At 36.7% G+C, this 25,085-nt stretch overlaps 1 protein-coding gene across 1 annotated transcript; it reads left to right on the top strand.

Moving 5' to 3' along the window:
• Positions 1 to 13,867: 13,867 nt before the first annotated feature.
• LOC141587627 (F-box/kelch-repeat protein At3g23880-like) lies at positions 13,868 to 15,088 on the top strand. Its single transcript, XM_074409102.1, has one exon. It carries the CDS (start codon positions 13,868 to 13,870, stop codon positions 15,086 to 15,088), a length of 1,221 nt encoding a protein of 406 aa, XP_074265203.1.
• The last annotated feature ends 9,997 nt before the right edge of the window (positions 15,089 to 25,085 follow it).

Below are 25,085 nucleotides of genomic sequence, written 5' to 3'. Positions count from 1 at the left end.
GTGACTCGTTTAGATGAATTAGTATTGATTAATGCACGGAGTGGGATTGTTTGTTCGATCGTAAAAGTTGATTATTAGTTTTGTTGCTTTAGATTCGTAGATTGGTATAAACAAAAAATGAACTATGATTGTAGCGGCCAGCTTGAGCCTCACAAATCCAGTTCTCTAAGAGAATATATTGCTCTTCTTGATTAGGATTTTAAAATCTCATCTCGTCTTTCTAACCAAACAAAGCCATAGGCAGTAAATGGCTCAAATCTCAATACAATAAATTCAAGCTAAATTTACATTACCTGTCAACTTTTCAGCAATATACAAAGTTTATTTTCCCGCAAACAAAAGTTGTTAGTCAAATGTGCACGTTTTAGATACAAATATTCTTCCTATTATGTTCCAAAAAGGGCCTAATAACGTTTTTAACCCAATTAAGCTAAAAAGTGAAAATTTTCTAATAATATATAAGTGAAAAATATTAAATTAGCTATTAACTATTATAACCGCGAAAATAGCAGACAAAGTTGCACACAGCTAGCTACCTTCTGAACCTAAGCCAAACAAAATATGGGACGTAAATACGTAATGCCTCGTGAATCTCAAAAGCCAGGGAACTTGGGAAAGCTATCTTCATAAACCGTCCCTACACGGAGTGTTGGGGTAGTGCCTTGGACCATCGGCCACCTGAGCTCTCGTCATCTTCTGTCTCGGCTTTGTGTTACCTTACCTAAAGTTTATCAAGCCCGCTGTCACAACTCCGACCGTCATTAAAGCCCCTGAAAGTCCAACACCAGTCATGTTACTTACAAGCCATAAATACAAAAATGCAATTCAGCAAGTTAAAATAAATTTTCTCATTGCTTCAGGGCCCTATAGAGAACTTAGAATCGTCTATATTGAGCAACTTTTTAAGGGTATAATTAAACAAAATGATTAGAATGAAGAGATATGAGATAACTAAAGATGCAAAATGTGAAATATATGAAAATAATGATAGGCGAGTTCCTAAAAAGCTGCTGTTAAATTTGATTGGATTAAATATTGACTCATTCTAAATATTCAAGAAGATGGATTAACTTAAATACCATATAATATAATCAAACAAAATGATTAGAATGGATTAAATATCATCTTATAACTTGAATATCATATATTTACCCATCTACTTGAAAAACTATCAGTATAGTTCAATCCCAGTATTCAACCCACAACCCATCCATCTGCAAATTATAAGATAAAAGTTTTGTCGGAACCACATAGCATGAACTCAAGCGATGTTTCCTTATTGGGTTTGTCCCTATTTATAAGCCGGAATTTGGCTGCCGAACTTGGTTAATAATTCAAGTGGTTTACAAGACTCTGAAGCCCTCAAACCCTCTCTCTCTCCTTCGTTTTTGTTATATATTCAACCTATCGAAGATTTATGTAAGCCCTACACAGATTCATTTAAGCAGCACTGCAAATTACACATCGTCCTACAAACAAACACCTGCACTGCAAACAGTCACACTATGCAGTACCCTTGCCAATTGCCAAATTCTCAAACAAAAATGAACATATTCATTGGAACGAATCCCCTGGAGACTACTCATTACAAGATATTGTTTTAGCTTTTAGTATTGCTCTACAAATCAAATGGCAAATGTCCCAAAGGTCTCGCTCACAGAGTCACACATCATCAAATTAACCCATTGTTCTATCTGGAACGGCATAGTTCATGCCTCAGAACACCAAAATTAATGACAAGTTTGTCATCACTCTCATTTACAAAAATAAACCATCAATACTTCGATTTTTTGGATTCGTATACTACCATCCACGCGAACGATTATAAGCACACAAGAGATCAAATTTATGTTTTCCGCGTACATGGAACCTGTTTTAATGTCCAAGCCTAATAACCCCTTTTTACCCCCATTTACAAATCAATATCCATCCCCATAGTAAGCCCTTTCCTTTTCGCTCATAATCGCTAAAAGGCGGAAACATACATCACCGAAACAGAAACACATTGCAACATACCAGTTCACCCTATTAACTCATTCAACAACATTCTTAGTCTTTCCTTTTCATCAGAAGGTGAGCAACTCATAAATTATAAACTACACCCCCAAAACGGCAAAAACAAATTTTTAACACTACCTTTCGTCAGAGCCCACTCCTACTAAATAACTATTTTTTAGAATTACAGTGTCCAAATCCTGTAAAACCAGCAACGTCTACCAACAATGATTCATAAACAACATCAAAGGCAAAAGTGCAAAGGCTTAAAAATAATCCACAAAAGTAAAAGTTAAAATTGTTGAGTTTGGACATAGTTACTGAAGTGAGGTGACTTGTAAATTATTTGGCGATTTAGATCAAGCAACAAGTGTATTATTTTTTTCACAGGGATGATGGTGTTGACTTTCTATTTTATGAGAAAAATTCTTACAATATTGCTTTTGGCCAAATATCTTATTTTGGAAAATAATGAGTCATTACGTTGATTTTAAGATGTATTTAGAGAATTGGGTTGGTTCTAACTGGAGTCGATTATACCAATTCCCCATTTTTTTGGAATTAATAAAGTGAGGATGGTGTATCAAGATTGTCTACGTATGTTATGTTAATTTAAATAATACATTCACATTTACCACAATTTAATATAAAGTTGCCACGATTGTTAAAATTATTATAAGTATTATAGTATTTTGTCACGATTATTGTTATTACTAGTATTGGAGCCCGGCTTCGCCCGGGCTAAAGTTGCATAACACATAAATTTGTCATTAATATATTTTTTATAACATATCCTAAATTACGATGAAATAAGTTTAATAAAATTGTATAGATTCTAAATTTAATATGTAATTTTATGATGATAATAATTAATACCATAAGTGTGCATATTTATACTAATTAATTATTTTATTTTAAGGAAATTGACCATTTATAGTCTTCTATAAATATTTAGGAAAATTATCAGGCATCTTCTTTCTTTTAGTCTCCTTGAAATTAACCATCTTAATTAATTATTTTATTTTAAGGAAATTGACCATCTTAATTAATTATTTTATTATAAGGAAATTGACCATGTTTAGGAAAATTACCAAGCTTCTATATAATTTAATTTTAACCCAAACTATATAATATTTGCATTGAGATCCCTTAATCGGGTCCATCAGACGATGCTATTGATTTAAAATTATATAGTATAATTAATTTGTATAACTTTCTTTAATTACATTGAAGTCCCTTGGTTTCTGGAATTAATATATAGTATTGATTGATTATGTTTCTTTTTGTCATTTTTTTTTTTTTATAAAACTCAAACTTTTATTATTATTATTATTATTATTGTTATTATTATTATTATTATTATTATTATTATTATTATTATTATTATTATTATTATTAATGACCTACAAATATTTGTTTCACTTACACTACTACAGATACAACCTATAACAACGGTCAAAAACCGTTGTTATATAAAAAAGCGGACGTTGTTAAAGCGTCCGTTGTAAAAGGTTTTAACAACGGTTGGTTTTTTTAAGGAAACCGTTGTTAAAAATATTAACAACGGTTTTAAGTATAAAAACCCGTTGTGGAAAGTGTGACTCAATTTTGGGGGGAAAGTTATAACAACGGGTTATTTATAAATAACCGTTGTTGTTTGTTCTTAAAAAATAAAAAAAAAATAAATTAAATATTACTAGCTATAAATATTAAAGCATCCTTTACTAACATATTAAAGCATCCTTTACTAACATTCATTAATTGAAACAACATGGCAATGAACCCTAATTTTATCAACAACGAAGAATGGCTTACACAAACGATTGAAGATGATGGGAAGGTTCTCGCGGGCTTCCTCGCGATCAACACCCATTAATCAAAGCATCCCTTGAACATCAACGGAATTATTGGATTAAGAGGCGTGAAGCCGTCCGGCTTGTCAACAAAGCCTCATCATCATCATCATCTTCATACCCTCGTCGGCCGATACTCGCAACTTGGTCGCGACCAGAGATATGTTGAGTTGTACTCTTCCAACCTTATCTCCACATGCAAGTCGTGTCCTTGCATATATTCAATCTGTTATTGCAAAATATGAAGCCAATGACCCGGAAGTTAGCGGTATACCGAGTGGCGTGATTGGTGGCGGCCAGTTGAGAAGCGTTTTTTACGCTTAACCGGGGTTGTTCCGCTTATTATACATCTTTTGATTTCGATAATTCTTTGTAATGTATTTGGTTTAAAATTAAATGAAATGATCATTTTGAAAGTGTTGAGTTATGCTTGTTTGATTTGCTTCCATTTTTTCAACTCCATAGATCTATCAGTCATCATCAAGATCTGATTATGGCACAACTTCCTAACATATATGGCACAACTTCCTAACATATATATTAATTAAAAAACAACTCAACCCACACATTAGTATAAATACATTGCATTATCTCAACTAACATGCATTTCCATTATCTCAATATATTCTCCAAACCCTAACTCGCTAAAACATGCTCGATCCGTCTCAAGGACGCAAAAGAAGATGGAAATGAAATAATTAGAAACACATACATGGAAATGAAATAATTAGCAGATCTTTGAACGGAACCTAATGGTCGATAAAAACACATACATTGAAATGAAATAATTAGAACAATAAAATAATGACGATGAAACAAACCTGATAATTACAGAACGTACGTAAAGAGACGATGAAATCAACAGTGACGGCGAGAAGATAAAGCGACGATGAGAAAGAGAGAAATAGAGAAAGAGAGAAAGAGAGTGTGTATGTGTTTTGTGTTTGTTTGTCTCATTGTGTTTGTGTTTGTGTATTAAGGGTTGTGTTTTGTGGTCACAAGACTTCTTTTGTGTGGTTTATAGTATGGAAGGTATTGACAACGGTTATTAAACAACAACCGTTGTGAAATATGTTTTAACAACGGTTGTAGAAAACACCCGTTGTTAAATAAGGTTTAACAACGGGTTTCAAAAATAACCGTTGTTATTACTTTTCACTAACTTTGCGCCAATTTTGCGCCAAATTATTAACAACGGTTCCGCATGTGTGACCCGTTGTTAAAACTAATAACAACGGTTTTTATAACCATACCCGTTGTAATTGATTTTAGTAAAATTCGCGCCATGCATTCTACAACGTTTATTGTGATTTTCGTGAATATTCGTTGTTAAAGGGGCGTTGTAGTTGCCTGGATTTGTAGTAGTGTTAGCCTCATGATTATCGGCTCGACCCTGCTCATATGTAATTAGTGTGTGTGTGTTTCTCGATATGTTTAATATGTTTTGACAGTCGTGTGGCAAAATGATATGAAGTGATGAGAAGAATAGTATGAATGCTCTACAATGTAAGAAAAATATGTAAATGAGCAATATAAGAATAATATGAATGGCTAAGAAACATTCAAATATCTCAATTCTCAAGTGAGCATTGTCCGGTAATCATTAAACAAAAATTTATATACTCGGATTTTAAATGTATTGAACTATTAACATTGTAATATCAAATATTTTTCTATAAGATGGCATTTTAAACACATTTAGGTAAATGTAAATGAATTTAAAGCAAAATTTTCAAAACAATGGTTAAAAGTTATAAAATTAGCAAAATAGGGTCTAGTTCGAAAGTAAAAATAAAATATTAGTTTAAGTAGATCGGTTTATTAAGCCAATAAATCGCTTAACAACATCTCTTGAAAGCGATCCACAGACTCATTTCATAACAGTTAAAAATGTAAAGAAAAAACACATTTGAGGTACCGTAGCAAAGTCGTCAACTGTATGAAACTTGCTACAATACATTTTTTCTTCTACTAATTTTAAACTTATGTAAAATAAGCAATACATTTGAATTTAAGCAATACATTTGAATTATTTAGTGGGTTCAGTACAAATGTGTAGCCGCTTTTTTCACGAAAATTGAAATTAGTTCCTTAACTTTGTTCAATGGTGAAATTATGCCCTTGAAGTTTTAATTGTATCCCTCTAGCCTCTTAACTTAGTTAAAAGTAAAATTAAACTCCGTTGTTTAATTTTTCATAAAATTCCACCAAAATCCGTTTTATAATCTAACTAATCAATTATAAAATTTAATTTTTATAACTTTGAAACTTTTATACAATATATAATTATAATAGCGAGTGCATTTTTTTCTCTTATAATTTTACAATAGTAGTCATTAGACAATTTAGTATGAATGTAAAAATAGTTCATAAAATTTCACTTTCTAGAGAATCGAACCCTCAACTTATGAGGTAAGTGAAAAGTCTTGCCAGTTGAGCTAAGTTATTCTCATTGATCCACTTATATTAAGAAAAATTAAGACGGGCACGAATCCGAGGTACTTGATATATTTATTGCAAATTCTTGCCGTTTACTCCAAAACTTAGGGTTGTGGAAACGATGAAGAGAAGGAAGAAGCGCAAAACATCAACCAATTTGCCCCATATACCCGAATTTAATTACGTTCCACCCGAAGTTTGGTCTCAGATTTTCGCAGCATTGCCCACTAAAACCCTAGTAAGATTTAGGTGCGTATGTAAATCTGGGTGCTCCATTATCGATCACCCTACTTTTGTTTCATTGCATCTCCAAATTTTGAAAATTAATTCGGGCAATGATAAATTATTGCTATCCCTCGAGGATTTGCGAGGAGAAGATAAAGGGTGCTAGGTGACAGTTCGTGAGGCTGAAACTCTAAGAAATACCGGTCGTATTTTTAGGAAATCTGATTCATACTCATACCATATGATAGCTGGTTGTAATGGGTTGTTCCTTGTTAATCGACAGTATAGTCCTCGTCGTCCCATTCTTAGCAAGAACCATCGTCGTTTTCACCGGGAAGAATTGAGATTGTGGAACCCGTGTATTCGCAAATCTTTGGTACTTCCCACTCGCCCACGTTCTCCTTTGCTCAAGGATTATGTGTATTTGCTTGGGTTCAATGCTGTTAGTAAGGATTATAAAGTGGTCGCAATTGCAATCGAAGATTGTCAGGCTGAAGAGACTACAAAGACGGACGTTGCAGTTTATACACTCAGTAATCAACAGTGGACCATCAGAGATGACTACCTCAATATCAGTTACCCGCAAAGAATAGGTAGGCTCGGGCCATTTTATTGGATACGAAAAGCTATTTTTTTTCGAGGGTCCGCATACTGGCTTGGACAAATTGATAAAAAGAGGATTGATTTAACTCATCTTGGTTCCTTCGACTTTCATAGTGAAAATATAACCTTTTTGAAATTGCCATTTACTTGTGACGAAAGTGGCTCATTGCGATTCCTGTTTCTTCTTGGGGAGTCACTAGCGGTTTTCAGTATTTTTTTGATAACTTCCAGCATATGGGTGCTACAACAGGACAACGAAAAGTTTGGGCCATGGACTCTGGGGTTTTCAGGAGAATCAAATTCGGCTAGTTATAATATATTCAAGGACATTGATCGTTCAAAGAAAAAGATATTCTATTGTGAGAGTGATGGTGGATACTTTGTTTTGGGGAAGCAAGCTTATAATATAGCTAGTTGTGAAGTGCAGGAGTTCAAAAGAGCTTTGCGCCCCTATATAGAACTGGAAACCTATTCTGAGAGCTTGGCGTTGTCCAAAGAATACGGATCCTGTGACTTGAGGTCCTTCCCATGAACAAGCGAATACTATTCTATTTGTTTAATTCAACCTCCAATAATGATGTGAGTTGCTACTCATTCCTCTTGTTGTTTGATTAGCGAGAACTCATATTATCGTACCGTCTCTTTTTTCATCATTGGCAGTCTCTTAGCTTTGTATGCCTAGAACAATCTATGTTATAGTCCTTAGTATTCTTGTTAGTCTATAACCAGACAGAATGTCGTTTCTGCATTTTACAAAGAAAAAAGCAGTTGCAAGAAGCACCCTGATGCGGAACAATTGGATTGGATTTACTCGACATTTTAAAGTCATGGTATATTTTATACTCGGTCTTCTTGCGCTCTCACTGACTTCACTTGCTTGTTTAGAAGCGAGAATTCATGTTATTTCTAGCATATTGCATTAGCTTCTTTTTTATTGCCATTCCCTTGGCTGTACTGTCTATGCCTTGAATTCTTCATATACATAATACTGTGTGTTTACATTTTGGTATGCGAAGGTATTTCTATCTTTATTTCTCTCAATTATTTACAGATTTTACATGATGATTATTGATTTCTAATAGAATTCTTGGTCCATTCTCACAATGAAACCAACTGCCGATGTTAAAACCATTACTGAATATTTGGAATCGAATATTTGCTGAATATGCTGTAGCTTTGCGATATATATGAAACTCGCTATCTCTTGAGAATTAACATAAAGTTGGATAATTTACTGTGCATTTGTTAAACTTTTCTTATACTCCCTCCAGTCACTATAATATTCTCTCTTTCCCGAAATGAATTATTCAACTAATGTCCTCTTTCTATTTTTAGTAACTTTTACTCTTATTTTATTCATTCCTCTCTTCTATCACCAAACCCCACACAACTCTTTTACTCCTATTTTATTACTTTCCTTTATGTTTTGGCCTCACAATTCTTTATTTAACTACTAATAATTCATCCCTCTCTCCTATCACCAACCCCACACAACTCTTTTACTCTTATTTTAATATTTTTCCTTAAGTATTGTGCTCATATCAAATGGGAACAATATAATGACTGGGAGGGAGTATATGAATGAATGAGCATATATATATATATACACTGCTGACTGAGTAGTACAAATGTTTGTACAAGTGATCGGAATTGGTTATTTGCGATAACTACATTTCAAAGTCCTGGTTATTTTGTACTCGGTCTTTCTTCCGTCTATATTGTCATAAATGCACGTGTAAGCTTGCGCTCTCAGTGTCTGCACTTGCCTCTTAATGGTGTAAACATGATTGCAACACAAGTTGTAATTTTGTGTATTGGAAACGAAAAGATTTGTAAAACAATGCACAAGTCATTTGCTTCGATCTCTTTGTCTTGCTCTACCTTTCATTATCGTTCTATTGAATTTGTTACGGATTCTTGTTTAACCGTCTTTTTTCCTACATTTGTTTAGCAGACGAAAGAAGCCTTATTAACTACGAAGTTAGTATATCATCTGTTGGCTTTGTTCCGGCTTGTTGAATGGTAATTAGAAGGATAGATTCCTTGTTTAACAAAGAATTACTTTTGCAGAGCATTATAGAGGATTACTCGAAACAAGAATTGTTACTTGTACATGTCCATGGATCGACAAGAGCTTACATCTAAGACCAATATCCACAGAAATACATGAGGTGCGTGATGCCTTTGCATCTTCCACAATCTTCAACTTCTTCTTCTTCATCTCTTGGTTTTCATGCTCTTCAACTCCATGCCACCTCTTAGTTCCTTGCCATTATTTTGATTCCCTTGGCCTATCTTGTACGTAATTTGTGAAATAAGTTTTTGGGGTTTTTTATGTAAGATGAAATTTGTGGTAACTGGTAAGCGAAATAATGGTGTGTTGTGTTGCAGTGTTGGTGTAATGATTCGAGTATATTCTATACAATATAATCCGGCTATATATCAAGTGATAGGGATTTGGTCAAAGAATAACCATTTGTAGCGTGTTGGTTTTGTCTTTGATGAGCGATGAGCGACCTAATTATGTAGTCATTGAGTCATTACAGACTAGAGGTGGCAATCAGGTTCGGGTCGGTTAGGGGTTGGATCAAAGCGGGTTCAGGTATGTCGAGTCAGCGATAGGTTTAGGTCGGTTCAGCACATATCGGGTTATTTTCAGGTCGGTCATCAACAGGCGGCAAGTGGGGTTGGGTTATTAGCGGGTCACTATCGGGTCAGGTTATCAACATATATTTTATCTTAGGTACTCTATTTAGTTTTAGATGTAATGGTAATTTTTATGTTTAGACAAGGTGTAGGTGTATTAATTGTAGTTTTAAATGAAAATAACCAAGATGAATGTCAATTTGATCTTATTTAAATCATTATTAAGCTAATTTATTATCGGGTCATCTATCGGGTTAAGAAAATATCAGGTCACGGGTCGGGTCAGGTCGGGCCAGGTTGGAAAAAAATAAGGTTGTCATTATCGGTTATCGGTTATCGGTTATTGGGTCGGAGCGAGTCGGTTTCGGTTCAACCAATTTTCGGATTGTATTGGCTCCAGTTTCAGGTGGGTTGGATCGGGTCAGGTTTGAAGGGATCGTCACACAATTACAAATGATACAAATACAAAACTTGCAACAATCTGATTTGTTTGCGAGGTCAATCCAAATTACATTTCAAGTTACATATGAATATACCAAATGGATTTGTTGTGGTGATTGCTCGCGTCACCTGTTAACCATGAGGTCGGGGTTCGACCCATGGCCAAGGAAATGGAGCGAAATTATTTGACATGCCGTTTGCCTCTTCGTGAGAGCACACACGGCGAGGAAATTCATTGTTGTCGATGGTGGACACCCTGATCCTTGGTCCTTACATTTGTCATTCACCTTTATAAGTAATCGCTAAACTTAGGATCTTAGTGAGTTAACCCTATATTGCTTTATTAACAAAATGATACTCCCTCCACACAGTCATTTACCACAAATACTATCCTACAACTAGTTGTATAATAGCTATCTACAACCGCATCAAAGTTATCGAGCTCTCAAACAAAGTTGTTGAGTTATTTTACAATTTATTTAGCTATTTTACGAAGTTATTGAGTTTAATAATTATTCTGTTAAGCTCAACAACTTTGTATCATAACTCGAAAATTTTGTTAATAGAGCTCGACAACTTTGTAACAAAGCTCGACAACACTGAATAAGTTGTATATACAATCGGTTGTATAATACATTAACTGCTCATTTACACCCCGTTTCATTAAAATCTTTCTCTCATATATTAGAGAAATGGGGTGGAAATAAGTGTATGAAGGGAATATAATAGTTTAGGAACTGTTTAGTACTAATAAAATAAAAATAATAAAGGTAATTTTAGCAAAACGCCTAATTTAAGCAGTTTTGGCAGAAAAATAAATATAAATAAAACTAGGCATTGAACCAATGTAGGGCTAAATAAAACTTGGTGTTGAACTGGGCTGAGCAATTTTAGGTCCGGACCAGACCGGACTGGACCATTTGGTTAGGACAAAAACCAGACCGAATTCTTTTAGGTCCGGTTGAGCTCAACTTACTTTATTTTCAATAATTAAGCTTATGTGTATTTTTTCTGAGCTTTTTTAATTTTAACTTTTTGCCGTCAAAACTCAATTTTTTCTGATCTTATAAGTAGTATATTTGAGTTGTATTTTACTTTTTTTTGAGCTTAATGTTTAAATCAACAAACGCAAAAATTTTATAGTAAAACTCATAATCTTTAAAATAAAACTCAAAAACTTTAATATAAAGCTCATAGTACACAATTGGTGGTAATACATTAGATGTATAATCTATGTACTACCTAATTTAAGCATTTTTGGTAGAGAAAAAAATAAAAATTAAACTTGGTGTTGTACCGACTTAGGTCGACAACTTTTAATTTTTCGTATGAAAAATTCAAGTCGTGTCACTTTCGAGTTAGTTGTTATCAATTTATGTGAGAACAACGGTCAATATGTGATATTACATATTCGGCCGAGTTGAATAGGTTCGGGTAAAATCGAATCTCGAGTCAGATTGGGATCCTTAATTATTCGGATCCGGTTTGGGTTGATGACAGTCGGCGGCGTCCAGCGAGACTTCGTTAAACAAACCTATATCATTAAAAATATGGACCTAGTCTTCCAATTTTATTTTGTCTTTCATATAGTGATTTGACTAAATTTGTGAAATTGTTAAAAACATAGAGCATGTTTGGCCTAGTTTGTAAAAAATGAGTTTTTGTTTTTCAAGTTTAATTTTTTAAAAGCTTTTTCAAAAGCAGAAGTAATAAATTGTTGGTTCTATTTTTATGGGCAAAATGATGATTTTTTGGATTTTGAGAAATTCTGTTTTAACTTTTAAATAATAATGTGTTTGGCAAAAAAATGTTTTTAAGTCTAAAAATACTTTTTTAAACTAGGCTAAAGACACACATAGTCTAATTAACAAAAATTTCTTTAGTGATATTGAAAGTCCGAAAATGTGTAATACGGAGTGGCACTATATCATTTTTCAATTGCTAAATGCCAGATCTCAATAAGTTGACGTCTTTTTTTATCGACAACAAGATTTAAAGGTAATTTTCGGAAGACTGTTGGCAGAAAAAAAAACTAAGGGTTTTTCCCATCTGTACCCCCGTGGTTTTCACTTTTCCCAACTGTACCCTCGCGTATCAGAGATTACTAATTGTGCCCTTAAACTTAATTAATGACTCCCATCCGTGACTAAACTTGGCTACTCCGTTTGTTTTGGCCGTTAAGTGCTACCATGGCACGCCTTATGCCAACATGGCTGCTTACATGGCATTATATCGACGGTTTTTCTAATTTATCGTCTCACTTACGTTTTATCGATTTTTAATTATTTGCAATGACCAAACTATCCTTATTATTTTCAGATTCCGAATCAAAATCAATCGAATTAAATCCAGAAAATTTCGCCCAAATCCTCTTCAAACCACCCTCTAACTCAGTCTTATTCAAACTCAGAAACCCGATTTCACATCGTTATTGAGCCCAAATCCTTAATCGCAGCATCCAGCACCCAAATAGCTTCACACAATAAATAACATGGAATTGGGGGTTAGGGTTTCAAGGGTACCTGAGAAAGACGCCGCAACAGTGAGCGAATGATATCGTCCTAATTTTGGACGGTTTAGCCCCGTCCTATTACCTTATTCCGACTCATTTTGTGTGCTTAGTTGTCTAATAAGCTCATTTAATTACTAATTTAAAATAATTAGTCGTATTAGTTTATAATTAATAATTAATTGTATTTATGTATAATATTATTATTATTATATTAATTTAATGTGCAGGCAAGACGGGAAAGTGAGGCGGAAGAGCAAGACGGGATTATGAGAAGAAATGGCGGAGGTGAAAACAGGCCAAATCATGGAAAAATAAACTAAGTAAAGGAGCAGCTGCTAATTTCAGACGATCTTTGCTGAGCTTTTACTACCACCTCCAGCCACCGTGGCAGTCACCACTCACCACCCTCCACTTCCAACATCACATCCCAACCATCCACGACCACCATGGACCACCGCAACAACCACCACGAACCCTTCTTCCACCCCCGTCTGTAAACAATACAAACAACAACCATCTCATGCACCCATCTTTCAACCACCCACAAGTCCACAACAGCCACCTCCAGCCACTGTGGACCTCACCTACGCCCACCTACGGACCCACAGAGGCTGACAGAGGTGGGGGCAGCAGAGCAAGGTAGGAGGCGGTTTGGGTTGAGGAATAGGATAGAGTGAAGAGGTTGGTGAGTGTGAATAAGGCGGGACATTACAAATAATTAAAAGTCGATAAAGCGTGAGTGAGACGATAAATAAGAAAAATTGTCAATATAATGAAATTAAGGGTATGACTAGTGAATGGTAGAAGGGGTTTTAGTAATGCCATGTTGGCAGCCAAGTGATGCCTTGTTGGCGCATTAAGCGTGCCATGTTGGCAATTAACGACAATATTTGACGGAAAATTGAAGATTAGCCACGGTTGGGAATCATTAGGTAAGCTTAGGGGTACAATTAGTAATCTCTGATACGCGAGGGTACAGTTGGGAAAAGTGAAAACCACGGGGGTATAGATGGGAAAATCCTAAAAACTAATAAATTGAAAAAACAAGTTGGTATTAAACCGACACAGGCCTTGAACTTTTAATTTCCGGAGTGAAGAATCAATCAAGAACCCCTCATTTCTGCAATCACTGCTGGTTTGATTCTCCAAGAAAATGCAGAAAATGAAGAGCAGAAAGAAGACGAAATCTTCATCAAATTCCACCCTTATTTCCGAATTCAGGTACATACCACCTGATCTTTATACCCAAATTCTCGCAAATTTACCAGCCAAAACCGTGTTAAGATTCAGGTGCGTATGTAAATCTTGGTGCGACATTATTGATAATCCTGATTTCGTTACCCAGCATCGTAATCTTTGCAAAATCAATTCCGTGAGTAGTAAATTATTACTATCCTTCGAGTGTTTGGGTCGGTTTGGGCGGAAAGGACGCTTGTTGACAGTTCGTCACGCTGACGCTCTTCGTAAAACTGATCAGATTTTAAAGACTTTGCAAAGGTATGATATAAATGGGAGCTGTAATGAGTTGCTGTTAATTCGCGGGTTAATTGGTCCTGGAGAACGAAACCCGTTGATGCTGTGGAACCCTTGTATTAGAAAGTCGTTGTCAATTCCCCTTCCTCCAATATTGTCGTCCTGTGACGGCAGAGTCGTGTATGCATTTGGGTTTGCACCTAACAGTAACGATTATAAAGTCGTTGCTATGTCATCACAATGGAGTCAGGCCGATGGTTGGAATGTGTGTTTTGCAGTTTATACGCTTAGTGATCAACAATGGTCTCTCAGAAATGATGGCTTCAATATGTCTTATCCGTACTATAGCCGTATGTTTTCGCGATATTGTTGTCCCCAAACGGGTTTTAACTTTCAAGGAGCACGATATTGGATTAGTTATGACCCAAATCGGAATGGTAACCTTGCTGATAATTCAACTCATCTCGTTATTCTTGACTTTGATTTGGAAAAATTCAACTACATGGAACTGCCATTTGCTTCAGACGATAGGGGAGCCATAAGACTTCCTTTTCGTCTAAGGGAGTCACTAGCGGTTTTCTGTATTTCTTCTGTGAAATCCAGCATATGGTCGCTGGAAGGGGACAGCCGAAACGGGGTGTGGACCCAAAGGTTCTCAGGACTGTCAAGTTCTGATGGTTTTGATCTGTTCAGGTCTGGCCCATTTTTGCCGCTATTCTACTATGAGAGTGATGATGGTGGCCGTTTTGTTTACTGGGAGAAGTCGTATAACATTTCTAGCTGTCAAATACACGAGCTTGGAAAATCTATGAAGCATTATGTGAATATGCTAATGTATATGGAGGGCTTGGTGTTGTGCAAAGGTTACGGAGCTGAAGATCTACAGTCACTTGCTCTTTGACAAGAGAATACTACTGTCTTTTATGGCTGAATTTGGGAAGTTGCTGCTCTTCTTGATTCTTAACATTCTCAATCGATCCTGGTAAATGTTTATACTTGAAATAGTGTTTTCAATATTGTTGATACTTGATACTGATCTGATGAATTGCTCTTAAATGTGGTTCTGCAGTTTGTGGACGTAGTAGTGTTCTGTGTTTTCTTTTGATTTTGTTTGTCCGATATACTGTATAACTATGATTGACAGGGAACCTGTTGAATGCGCTAGTAAATGATCAACTAATACGAATGTTCTATATTCCTTGGACCAAAGTTTCTTTATTTAGTTTTCGTTATGATTCAATAAAATAAAATGGTTCACGAAATTGTTTGTTTGCCTTATAATGCGAATTAGCAGCCAAAGCAATGCCATTGGAAATGCATTAGTTTTCCTGTTTCATTATTAGGTCTTCCAAAAATAATATCTGACCGAATCCTTTTAACCCACATACACGAATCGGAGGATGGTTCCTTGTTTCTAGCAAACAAATTGAGGTAAATCGTCTTTAAAGAACAAACCAAGCTTCTCCATCCGTCTTCTGCCAACATAACGTAAACGAGACACAGAGCATCCCGCTAATACCTCCAGCTCCTTTGTAACTCCATAGCTGTCGTCAAATTCAACCGATTTCTCTAACTTGTCTAAGGCAAGGCGAGCTGCATGTCGCCCTTATATTGAAGAAGCCTACACTTTCTTGTCACGGTGTCACCCCGCGACAAAGCTAAGCAAATGACAACTCAGATCAGGTCCAATGTCATTAAGTTGTTCTATTCTTTGTTCAGTAATTGAATATACAAACTCATCACCAGTCACCCCCGCTAGCCATCATTAACTTGTTCTATTCTTTGTTCTCTCTGCGTTACAACCTTCGAAATTACACCTTAAGTGCGTCATGAGCTTCCTTCGTACAACCTCTTCAATTCCTCGAAAACCCACGAGATCAGATTTGTTACTTAACAAATTGTGCTAAATCATCTTTAATGGATAACACGAAGATTCCTGTATTCAAACCGTACTAACATTGTTTACAATTAAAGATATACGGAGTATCATATACGACAATTAATTAATCATGTCATTAAATCAACTCTTATCTAACCAAACAATTCTTGCTACGACAATTAATTAATTACGTTTACAACAACTTTAATTTACTGCAATATATAATTACAATTACAATTCAAAATTGCAGCCATCTTTTCTTGAAAAATTAAGCAAACAGTTTTATAGATTACTTAACCCACATACACGAATCGGAGGATGGTTGTTTCTAGCAAACAAATTGAGCTAAATCGTCTTTAAAGAACAAACCAAGCTTCTCCATCCGTCTTCTGCCAACATAACCTAAACGAGACATAGAGCATCCCGCTAATACCTCCAACTCCTTTGTAACTCCATAGCTGTCGTCAAATTGTACCGATTTCTCCAACTTCTCCAAGGCAAGGCGAGCTGCCTGTCTCTCTTCTTGTCGCCGCCTTTGGTTCTCTGATAATCCTTTAGTTCTTGCTTTCTCTTCACTCTTTTTCATCACTTCACATGACTTAGCGATGATCTTTGCATATCGAGCTCTCAACATTGTGGCGCGTAATTCTTTTGGATCTTCGATAGCCTTGAATTTCTTCGCCATCTCTTGTTGTTCATGTTCTTCAACTCCATGGCACCTCTTAGTTCCTGCCATTATTGTTGTAGTTTGTAAAAGTAGATTTTAGGGTTTTTTATGTAAGATGAAATTTGTTGGAAGAGACTTGCTGGAGTAATGGTAGATTGGTAGATATATATCAAGTTGATATAAGGGTAAAAGTTTCCTAAAAACTGAACTTAAGTGAAAAACGTGTCTAGTTATTATTAATCCTAATGTAAAAGGGATACGTAATCATCAAGGAAAATACGATACTCTACGGTAACTTAGTTTGGTAACAATTGGATACGACAAAAAGCTTTTTGATTTTCAAGTTATAATCCCGTACCATTTATTACCAACTAAATTGATCTAGTTATAATTATCCGAGTTTGAATCAAATTAGTGCTGGTCATTTTTTACTATGTACTCCGTAGTTGAGATGAAACTTAAGTGGGATATTGAAAATTCGTTTCCTACAACGAAAGGGTAATAAGTCCATTTTTTAACTGTTTAGATCGAATTTTGGTAACATCTAACGGTTTTCAATTTATGCATATAAAGATGTAATGGAGTTTGAGAAAGGAAATGGGTTTTCCATTTTCGAAAACAAATGGAAATTATCCTGTCTATCCTAGTTGATTAAAAATTAGTGTAGCTCCCGTGTAAATACACGGTACTTTAGATACCGATATTAAATAATTTGACAACAATTAACAATTAATTAATTTAACTAATATAGTTTACCTCTATTTTAAAAAGGGTAGAAAATTAAAGATACGGTAACTTTATTTTTACTGACGAATACACCCTGACTTAGCAAACTTCACCTGGCCTGACTAACCAGCCCAAATAAACCAACTCGTACCCGACCTACCAGCTAAATTCAAGACTCAAACTTGATCCGAATTCGAATTGACTCAACCTAATATAACTGTTTAGATCGAATTTTGATATTATTTAACGGGTTTAAATTTTTGCATAGATATAAAGATATAATGGAATTTGAGAAAAGAAGGGGATTTTCCATTTTCTAAAACAAATGGAAACGATTGGTTGGTCGAACTATTATAGATTGGTCTTAGAGAGAGAAAATTCTTTCTTTTCTTTTCAAATCACCAAAAGTGCAACTATGGAGGATCTCCCGCCGGAGACCTCCCCTTCATCCATGACCACATTAGGCAGGAATATAGCAATTGCAAATCCAACGCCAACAAATCAAAAAAATGCAAAGAGGAAAACAATGCACATTGATGAATTCCTTACTTCTCCTGTTTTGGACTCCTCTCGTCAAGTTGTTCCAGTTGAAATGGGGGAGAAAAGAGCAACCAATAGTCCTCAAAATCACAATGCTCTAACCTATGGGCAAATGGTTCAAGGATTTAACTCTGGACAAAATGATATCGAGGATCTCTCAATGGAGGAATGCGACTCGGACTCGGATGATGATATGGAACCTAATCAAGATGATGAAGACACCCTGTGCCCCAAGATTTGTCTCACAAAGGCTGAAAAAGCAGTCCTTCGCAAACCTTGGCGGCATTCCCTAATTATAAAAATGTTCGACAAAGAGCTAGAGTACAATTCGCTGATGAGAAAGTTACAAGCTAAATGGTCCATTAAAGGTAAACTCACTCTTACTGATTTAACTGGATCATATTATGTTGCCCGATTCTCGTCAAAACAAGACTACGAGTTTGTCGTCACTCAAGGCCCTTGGATGATAGACGATCATTATCTCACGATTAGACGATGGGTGCCAAACTTTGTGCCTTCTGAAGACAGAATTAGAACATTGACGGCTTGGGTTCGTATACCTAATCTACCAGTTGAGTATTTTAATGAAATGTTCCTAAATAAAATTGGGTCAAGAATAGGTAAGGTAGTTCGGATAGATAAGAACACAGCATCTGCTGAAAGAGGACAGTTTACTAGACTAGTGTAGAGGTTGACATATCAAAGCCTCTCCTCTCCAAATTCCGTCTGTATGGCAAAATCTACGGCATTCAGTACGAGGGTCTCAAATTAATATGTTTTAAGTGCGGTAAACTAGGCCACACATCCGAGAATTGTCAGAAGGACATATCCGGGGAATCAGTTATCAATGGGGATAAAGAGAAGCATCAGTATGCAGAAAATCAAACTCTGCCTCCGAAAGGATCTTTGGAAGCGGGTCTTCGACCCGAAGAGGAGGACGATTTCGGCGCTTGGATGATGGTGAAAAAACCACCCCGTAGAAAGGCGGAAGCAATACCTAGTAAACCTATTTTCAACTTTGGTCAATCTTCGAAATCCCAAGGATCCAGATTTGATATTCTTGCCGAGAATAACGTAACTGACTCTCCTAATTCGGCTAATAATAATTTAGCTAATATAGGAAACAATAATTCTATTCTTTTGCCAAAACCAATTCCATCCAATAAAGCCAATCAAAAAATCTCTACAAATATTAAAAATTCTAACAAAATAATATCTTCAAATCTTTCCAAGAAAAATCCCAACAAATATATTCCTAAGAATAAAAATATTCAATCACCTAATTCCTTCCAAAATCAAAATAACTCTATAATCGTCCTACAAGATATCACTAACAGACCTTCAACTTCCAAAAAAATCCAGTACCAATCTCGATAAAAACTTGTCCTCTGGAGCGGAAACAGGGACTCCTAATACTCTGTTTTGCGCGTCCCCAACTCGGACTATAACCAATGTACACGAGTCCTCACCCGTACTTCTCTTATCTAGACCGCCCCTACCACAACCACGATGCCTATCCCAGAACCCCCAGATAGAAGTGGTTCCACCATCGCAACAAGTGAAGATAGCTACGACACCGGAGATGTCGGCCTCGTACTTAGCAGTGATGGTGTCGGAGTGTCCAATAATGGACGTCAAGATCGAGCTAGCGAAGGACAATCCTTCGAATCTAATGATGGAACTGTCGATACCATGGAGTATTGACAATATTCTCAAGCTAGTAAGTCGTGCCTATCTAACATCTTTAAACTATCTACCGGATTTTATGAATACACAAATCCCAAATTTGTCTCCTAACCTACCCCATATCAGTTTTATGATATGGAATGTCCAAGGAACTAGTAACAAGAACAAAATTAATGCTATTAAGGAAGTAGTCCGCACTTACAAATCGACTGTACTTGATTTAGTTGAAACCCATATGGGTGGTGATCATGCTATAAAATTAGGATCAATTCTTGGTTATTCCGGTCACTCAAGAGTTAATGCTATCGGGTTTAGTGGTGGTATTTGGGTGTAATGGAACACTGCCATTGTTATGGTTAACCCAGTTTACGAGTATCATCAATTCATTACATTCGAAATTTCGCGGAATGGGGAATTCCCTTGGTTCTTCTCTGCCGTTTATGCTAGCCCAGACCCGACAAATAGAAGAGAACTTTGGTCCGAGCTAGAAAGCTTTGCGAGAACTAATAATCATTCATGGCTCCTAGCCGAGGACTTTAATGAAACAAGGTATCTGTCGGAACGTCATGGTGGTGATAGTAATATGGCGAGACGGTGCGAGAATTTTAACAATTGGATAGAGAACTGCGAACTTATTGAATTAGCATTCACGGGTTCTTCCCACACGTGGGCACGGGGTAATTCAGTTGAAACGAGGCAAAGTGCGCGCCTGGACAGAGCACTTTGTAATACAAATTGGGGTACTCTTTTCGAGAATGCTATAGTTCGTCACTTGCCCGCAATTCAGTCTGATCATTGCCCTCTATTCATCTCTCCGAATGGGTTTGTCCCAATGAACAATTTAAATCGCCCTTTTCGCTTCCAAGCATGCTGGCTCTCCCACGAAAAATTCGAAGAGTTTGTCTCTGAAAACTGGCCATCAGACGGAATTTTTCCAGCAAGACTTCAAGTTTTCTCGCAGAAATTGCAGTTATAGAATGAGCAGGTATTCGGAAACATTTTCAGAAAGAAAAAGAATTATTTGCCAGGATAGGAGGATGTCAAAGAGAGCTGTCATTAGCAAGGAGTAGTAATCTAATTAAATTAGAGGCGAAACTTCGTAAGGGATTGGACGAGGTTCTAGCACGTGAAGAGCTCCTTTGGTATCAAAAATCAAGACTTGAGTTTATTAAAGACGGAGACAGGAACACGGCCTTCTTTCAAGTTAGTACTCTTGTGAGAAGATGGCGCAATCGTATCACCTCATTAAAAAAAGCCGATGGGGATTGGACTAATAATCCTATGGAGGTTAAAAACATTCTGGTTGAGTTTTATAAGCAACTATATACTGATGATTCTCCATTATTAGCCGAGGATAACCTGCCTTGGGACCTTTTCCAAGCCTTTAATCAAAAAGATTGGAACTGGTTAACTCGTCTGTATACTATTGCAGAAATTGAAGGAGTTATAAATAATATGGGTTCGTTAAAAGCTCCGGGTCCAGACGGTTTTCAAGCCCTCTTCTATCAGAAAAATTGGACTCTGATTGAAAGCTCTCTTTGTTCTATGGTCATCCGAGCACTGGAAGGAAAAGGTATACCCTCTGGACTTAATGATACTCATTTGGTTCTTATCCCTAAAGTTGATGCCCCTGAATACGCGTCTCAATTCCGACCCATCAGTTTATGTAATGTCGCGTATAAAATTATAAGCAAAACTTTAGCAAATCGAATAAAAAAAGTCTTACCTCATGTCATATCCGAGACTCAGAGTGGGTTCGTTCCGGGTACGCAAATAACGGACAATATAGTGGTGTTCCAAGAGGCCATTCATTCAATGCGTAAGAAGAAGGGAAAGCAGGGGTTCATGGCTATAAAAATAGACCTAGAAAAAGCTTACAATAGGCTGCGATGGGATTTTATTAGAGCCACAATGAATGATATGCAATTTCCTATTCTACTTGTTGATGTTGTGATGGAATGTGTGACCTCCACGAGAATGCAAATTCTCTGGAATGGGGAAGCTACAGAGCAGTTTATTCCAACGAGAGGGGTGCGTCAAGGGGATCCTTTATCGTCATATCTTTTTGTTATGTGCCTCAAAAAATTACAACAGGTCATAGACCTCGAGGTAAGAAATAAAAATTGGAGACCTATTATTTTGGGTCGAGACGGTCCGTCTATTACAAATCTTTTCTTCGCGGATGATATGGTTATTTTTGGTGAAGCAAATGTAGAACAAGCTCTGGTGATCCGTCATGTTATAAATAATTTTTGTCAGGCCTCGGGTGAAAAGGTAAGTGAAGCTAAATCCCGTGTCTTTTACCCCAGCAACACAGATGAAGCGACTCGACAGGTAGTGAGTCAAGCTCTTGGGTTTGAGGACACAGACGACCTTGGCACCTACCTTGGTATGCCCACAATTAATGGTAGAGTGACCCGTCATACATTCGCTCATCTAGAATAAAAAATGAACAAGAGGCTAGTGGGTTGGGCGACGAAACGATTATCTTTAGCTGGAAGGGAGACCCTTGTCAAGTCTACCTTGACTACCTTAGCCAATTACAGTATGCAAACCGCAAAAATTCCTAAGTCTGTCTGTGATACCATCGATAAAAAATCTCGTCGATTCTTATGGGGAGGAGATGAAGATAAAAAATCCGTCCATCTTATTAATTGGGAGACGGTTCAACAGCCAAAATCGCGAGGGGTCTAGGTATAACCTCGGCCAGGCAAGCAAATGCGGCCTTTCTTACAAAGCTAGGGTGGAGAGTCCTAGCTGAACCGTCGAGCTTATGGTCAAGGGTACTCAGAGCGAAGTATTGTAATAACCGTCTAGACATTGATATTTTTCAACCTAAGCGCAATATGTCAAATGTTTGGGCAGGGATTTCGTCTCAAGCCAGAACAATTGTTAGGGGTACAGCTACTGCAGTCGGGAATGGAAGACGAACTCTTTTTTGGGACCACGCGTGGGTAGATGGTACCCGATTGTCTGATGTTAATATCACCCCTATACCGGATTCCATGCTTGGGGACACTATAAGTGATATGTGGTGTGAAGAAAATGGGTGGAAATGGGACTGCTTTGCTGATTTTTTACCGCAGGTACAGCTACAACGAATAGCATCTATTTCTCTTATAAATGATCCGGATTTGGAAGATACGTTTTTTTGGCAAGGTACGACTTCGGGAATCTATTAAGTCTGCTTTGGGCTACCTTCGGGACTTGGATACTACTGATGACCCGGAACCTATTATTTGGAAAACAATATGGAGACTTCCCGTCCAACAAAGGATTCGTATGTTCCTCTGGCTAGCTGCTCATGGTCGATTATTAGTGAATGTAAATCGGGTCAAACGTAATATGGGAAGTGATCCCATGTGTCCTCGGTGTGGTGTCTATGAAGAAACAGCCGGGCATCTTTTACGATCCTGCTACATCTCTCGTCAAATTTGGAACATGGTTGGAGTACCGTCCTCCAACAATTTCTTCTACTCGTCGCCTTTTACCGAATGGCTCACGAAATGTGCCACCAACGAGGTTGATTCAACTGAAGTGAATTGGCCGATTTATTTCGCAGTCACTTGTTGGTGGATTTGGAAATGGCGAAACAATATTGTTTTTGGCCGAGACAGCGAAAATCCTTTGGACCCACGCACTTTCCTCCATCAACAATTCAAGGTAACCAAGCAAGCATTTGATCGTTTCGATATTCTTACACCCCAGCCCATAAATCGTAGACAAGAGATTTTTGTTCGTTGGACACCTCCCCCTCATGGATGGTATAAATTAAACACTGATGGCGCTTCTAAAGGCAACCCTGGTCCAGCAGGAGGAGGTGGCATTTTCCGAGATGAGACGGGTAATTTTGTTAATGCTTATTTATTCTCTTGTGGGGAGTGCACGTCTATGAAAGCGGAATTACTTGCTCTGTTAGCCGGGCTGGAAAAGGCAAGATCAATGCGTATAAACAAACTAATTATCCATATGGATAATTCCTTTTGTGTTAGTATTATTAATGAAGAGGAGCTGGTGAGTAATGGTTTGAAGTTCATAGTCAAAAGATGCAGGGACTTAATCAGAGATACTCAATGGATGGTCAAACTCGAGCATACTTATAGAGAGGCAAACAGGGCTGCAGATTTACTAGCTAATAGAGGAATTTCCTCTAGTACTATCCCTATGAATTTAGATACTCCTTTTTACGATTTACGTACAATCCTACGGAAGGATATTTTCGGGGCTGCTTTTCCCCATGTAATAGCTAACAATTAAGTTTCGAGGTTTGCCCCTCATTTGCACCAAAAAAAAAAACAAATGGAAACGATTCTAGTTGATTGAAAATCTATTTTAGAAACAAAAAGAATAGCTTTCTGATTAATTTTCCAAATGTTCTCTTTTACCCCTTGCCTAATCGCTAAAATTAAACTCTCAAAAAGTCAACACCTCTTTTTTTTTACCAACGAGTACTACACCTGGCAAACTTCACCTGCCTTGACTAACCCGGTCCAAATAAACCGACTCATACCCAACCTAACAGCCAAATTCCAGCCCCAAACTTTAGCCAAATCCAAATCCGAATTGACTCGAGCCAATATCATCCATAAATAAATTGACAATAATTGACTCGGAAATGCATTGATCCGAGTCGAACCCAACATAGGCGTAGAACTTTAAATTGCAATTCAATGTACATTTGGTATTAGTACTTTCTCCGTTTCAAATTAATTGTTCTTCAGAAACAGACTAAAAAAAAAGTTGGTATCATTATCTTTCTCCGTTGCAAATTAATTGGTCTTCAGAAATCACAGGTATTCTCAAGTTTATTTAGCACTTCAGTTGTTTATATTGTTGATCTTTTAAAGTTTGATAATTTTCTTGTTGAATGATTGAATAATCAAGAACCCCTTTTTTTTCTCTCCTCTTATCATTAATTTCTTTTGATTATATTCTCAACTAAATGAATGTTGTGCAGAAAATGAAGACCCGTATTTCCGAATTCAAGTACATACCACCTGAACTTCATACCGAAATCCTCGCAAATTTACCAGCCAAAACCGTTTTAAGATTCAGGTACGTATGTAAATCTTGGTGCGACATTATTGACAATCCTGATTTCGTTACCCAGCATCGTAATCTTTGCAAAATCAATTCTGTCAATAGTAAACTAGTACTATCCTTCGAGGGGCCGGGTCGGTATGGGAAGAAAGGATGCTTGTTAACAGTTCGCCACGCTGACGCACTTCGAAAAACCCATCACAATTTGAAGAGTACAGAAAGGTATTATCTACTAGAGAGCACTAATGAGTTGTTGTTGTGAGAGTTTGTATAGCATAAAGCTTGAGAATTATATTAACAAACGATAAGTATATATACAACCTAAAGGCTTAAGCTAAGGCAATAAGATAACTACAAAAG

The sequence above is a fragment of the Silene latifolia genome, chromosome 6 (assembly GCF_048544455.1).
Source record: "Silene latifolia isolate original U9 population chromosome 6, ASM4854445v1, whole genome shotgun sequence".
NCBI lineage: Eukaryota > Viridiplantae > Streptophyta > Magnoliopsida > Caryophyllales > Caryophyllaceae > Silene > Silene latifolia.
The sequence above is the reverse complement of the archived record's forward strand: the minus strand, read 5'-3'. Positions and strand labels throughout refer to the sequence as shown.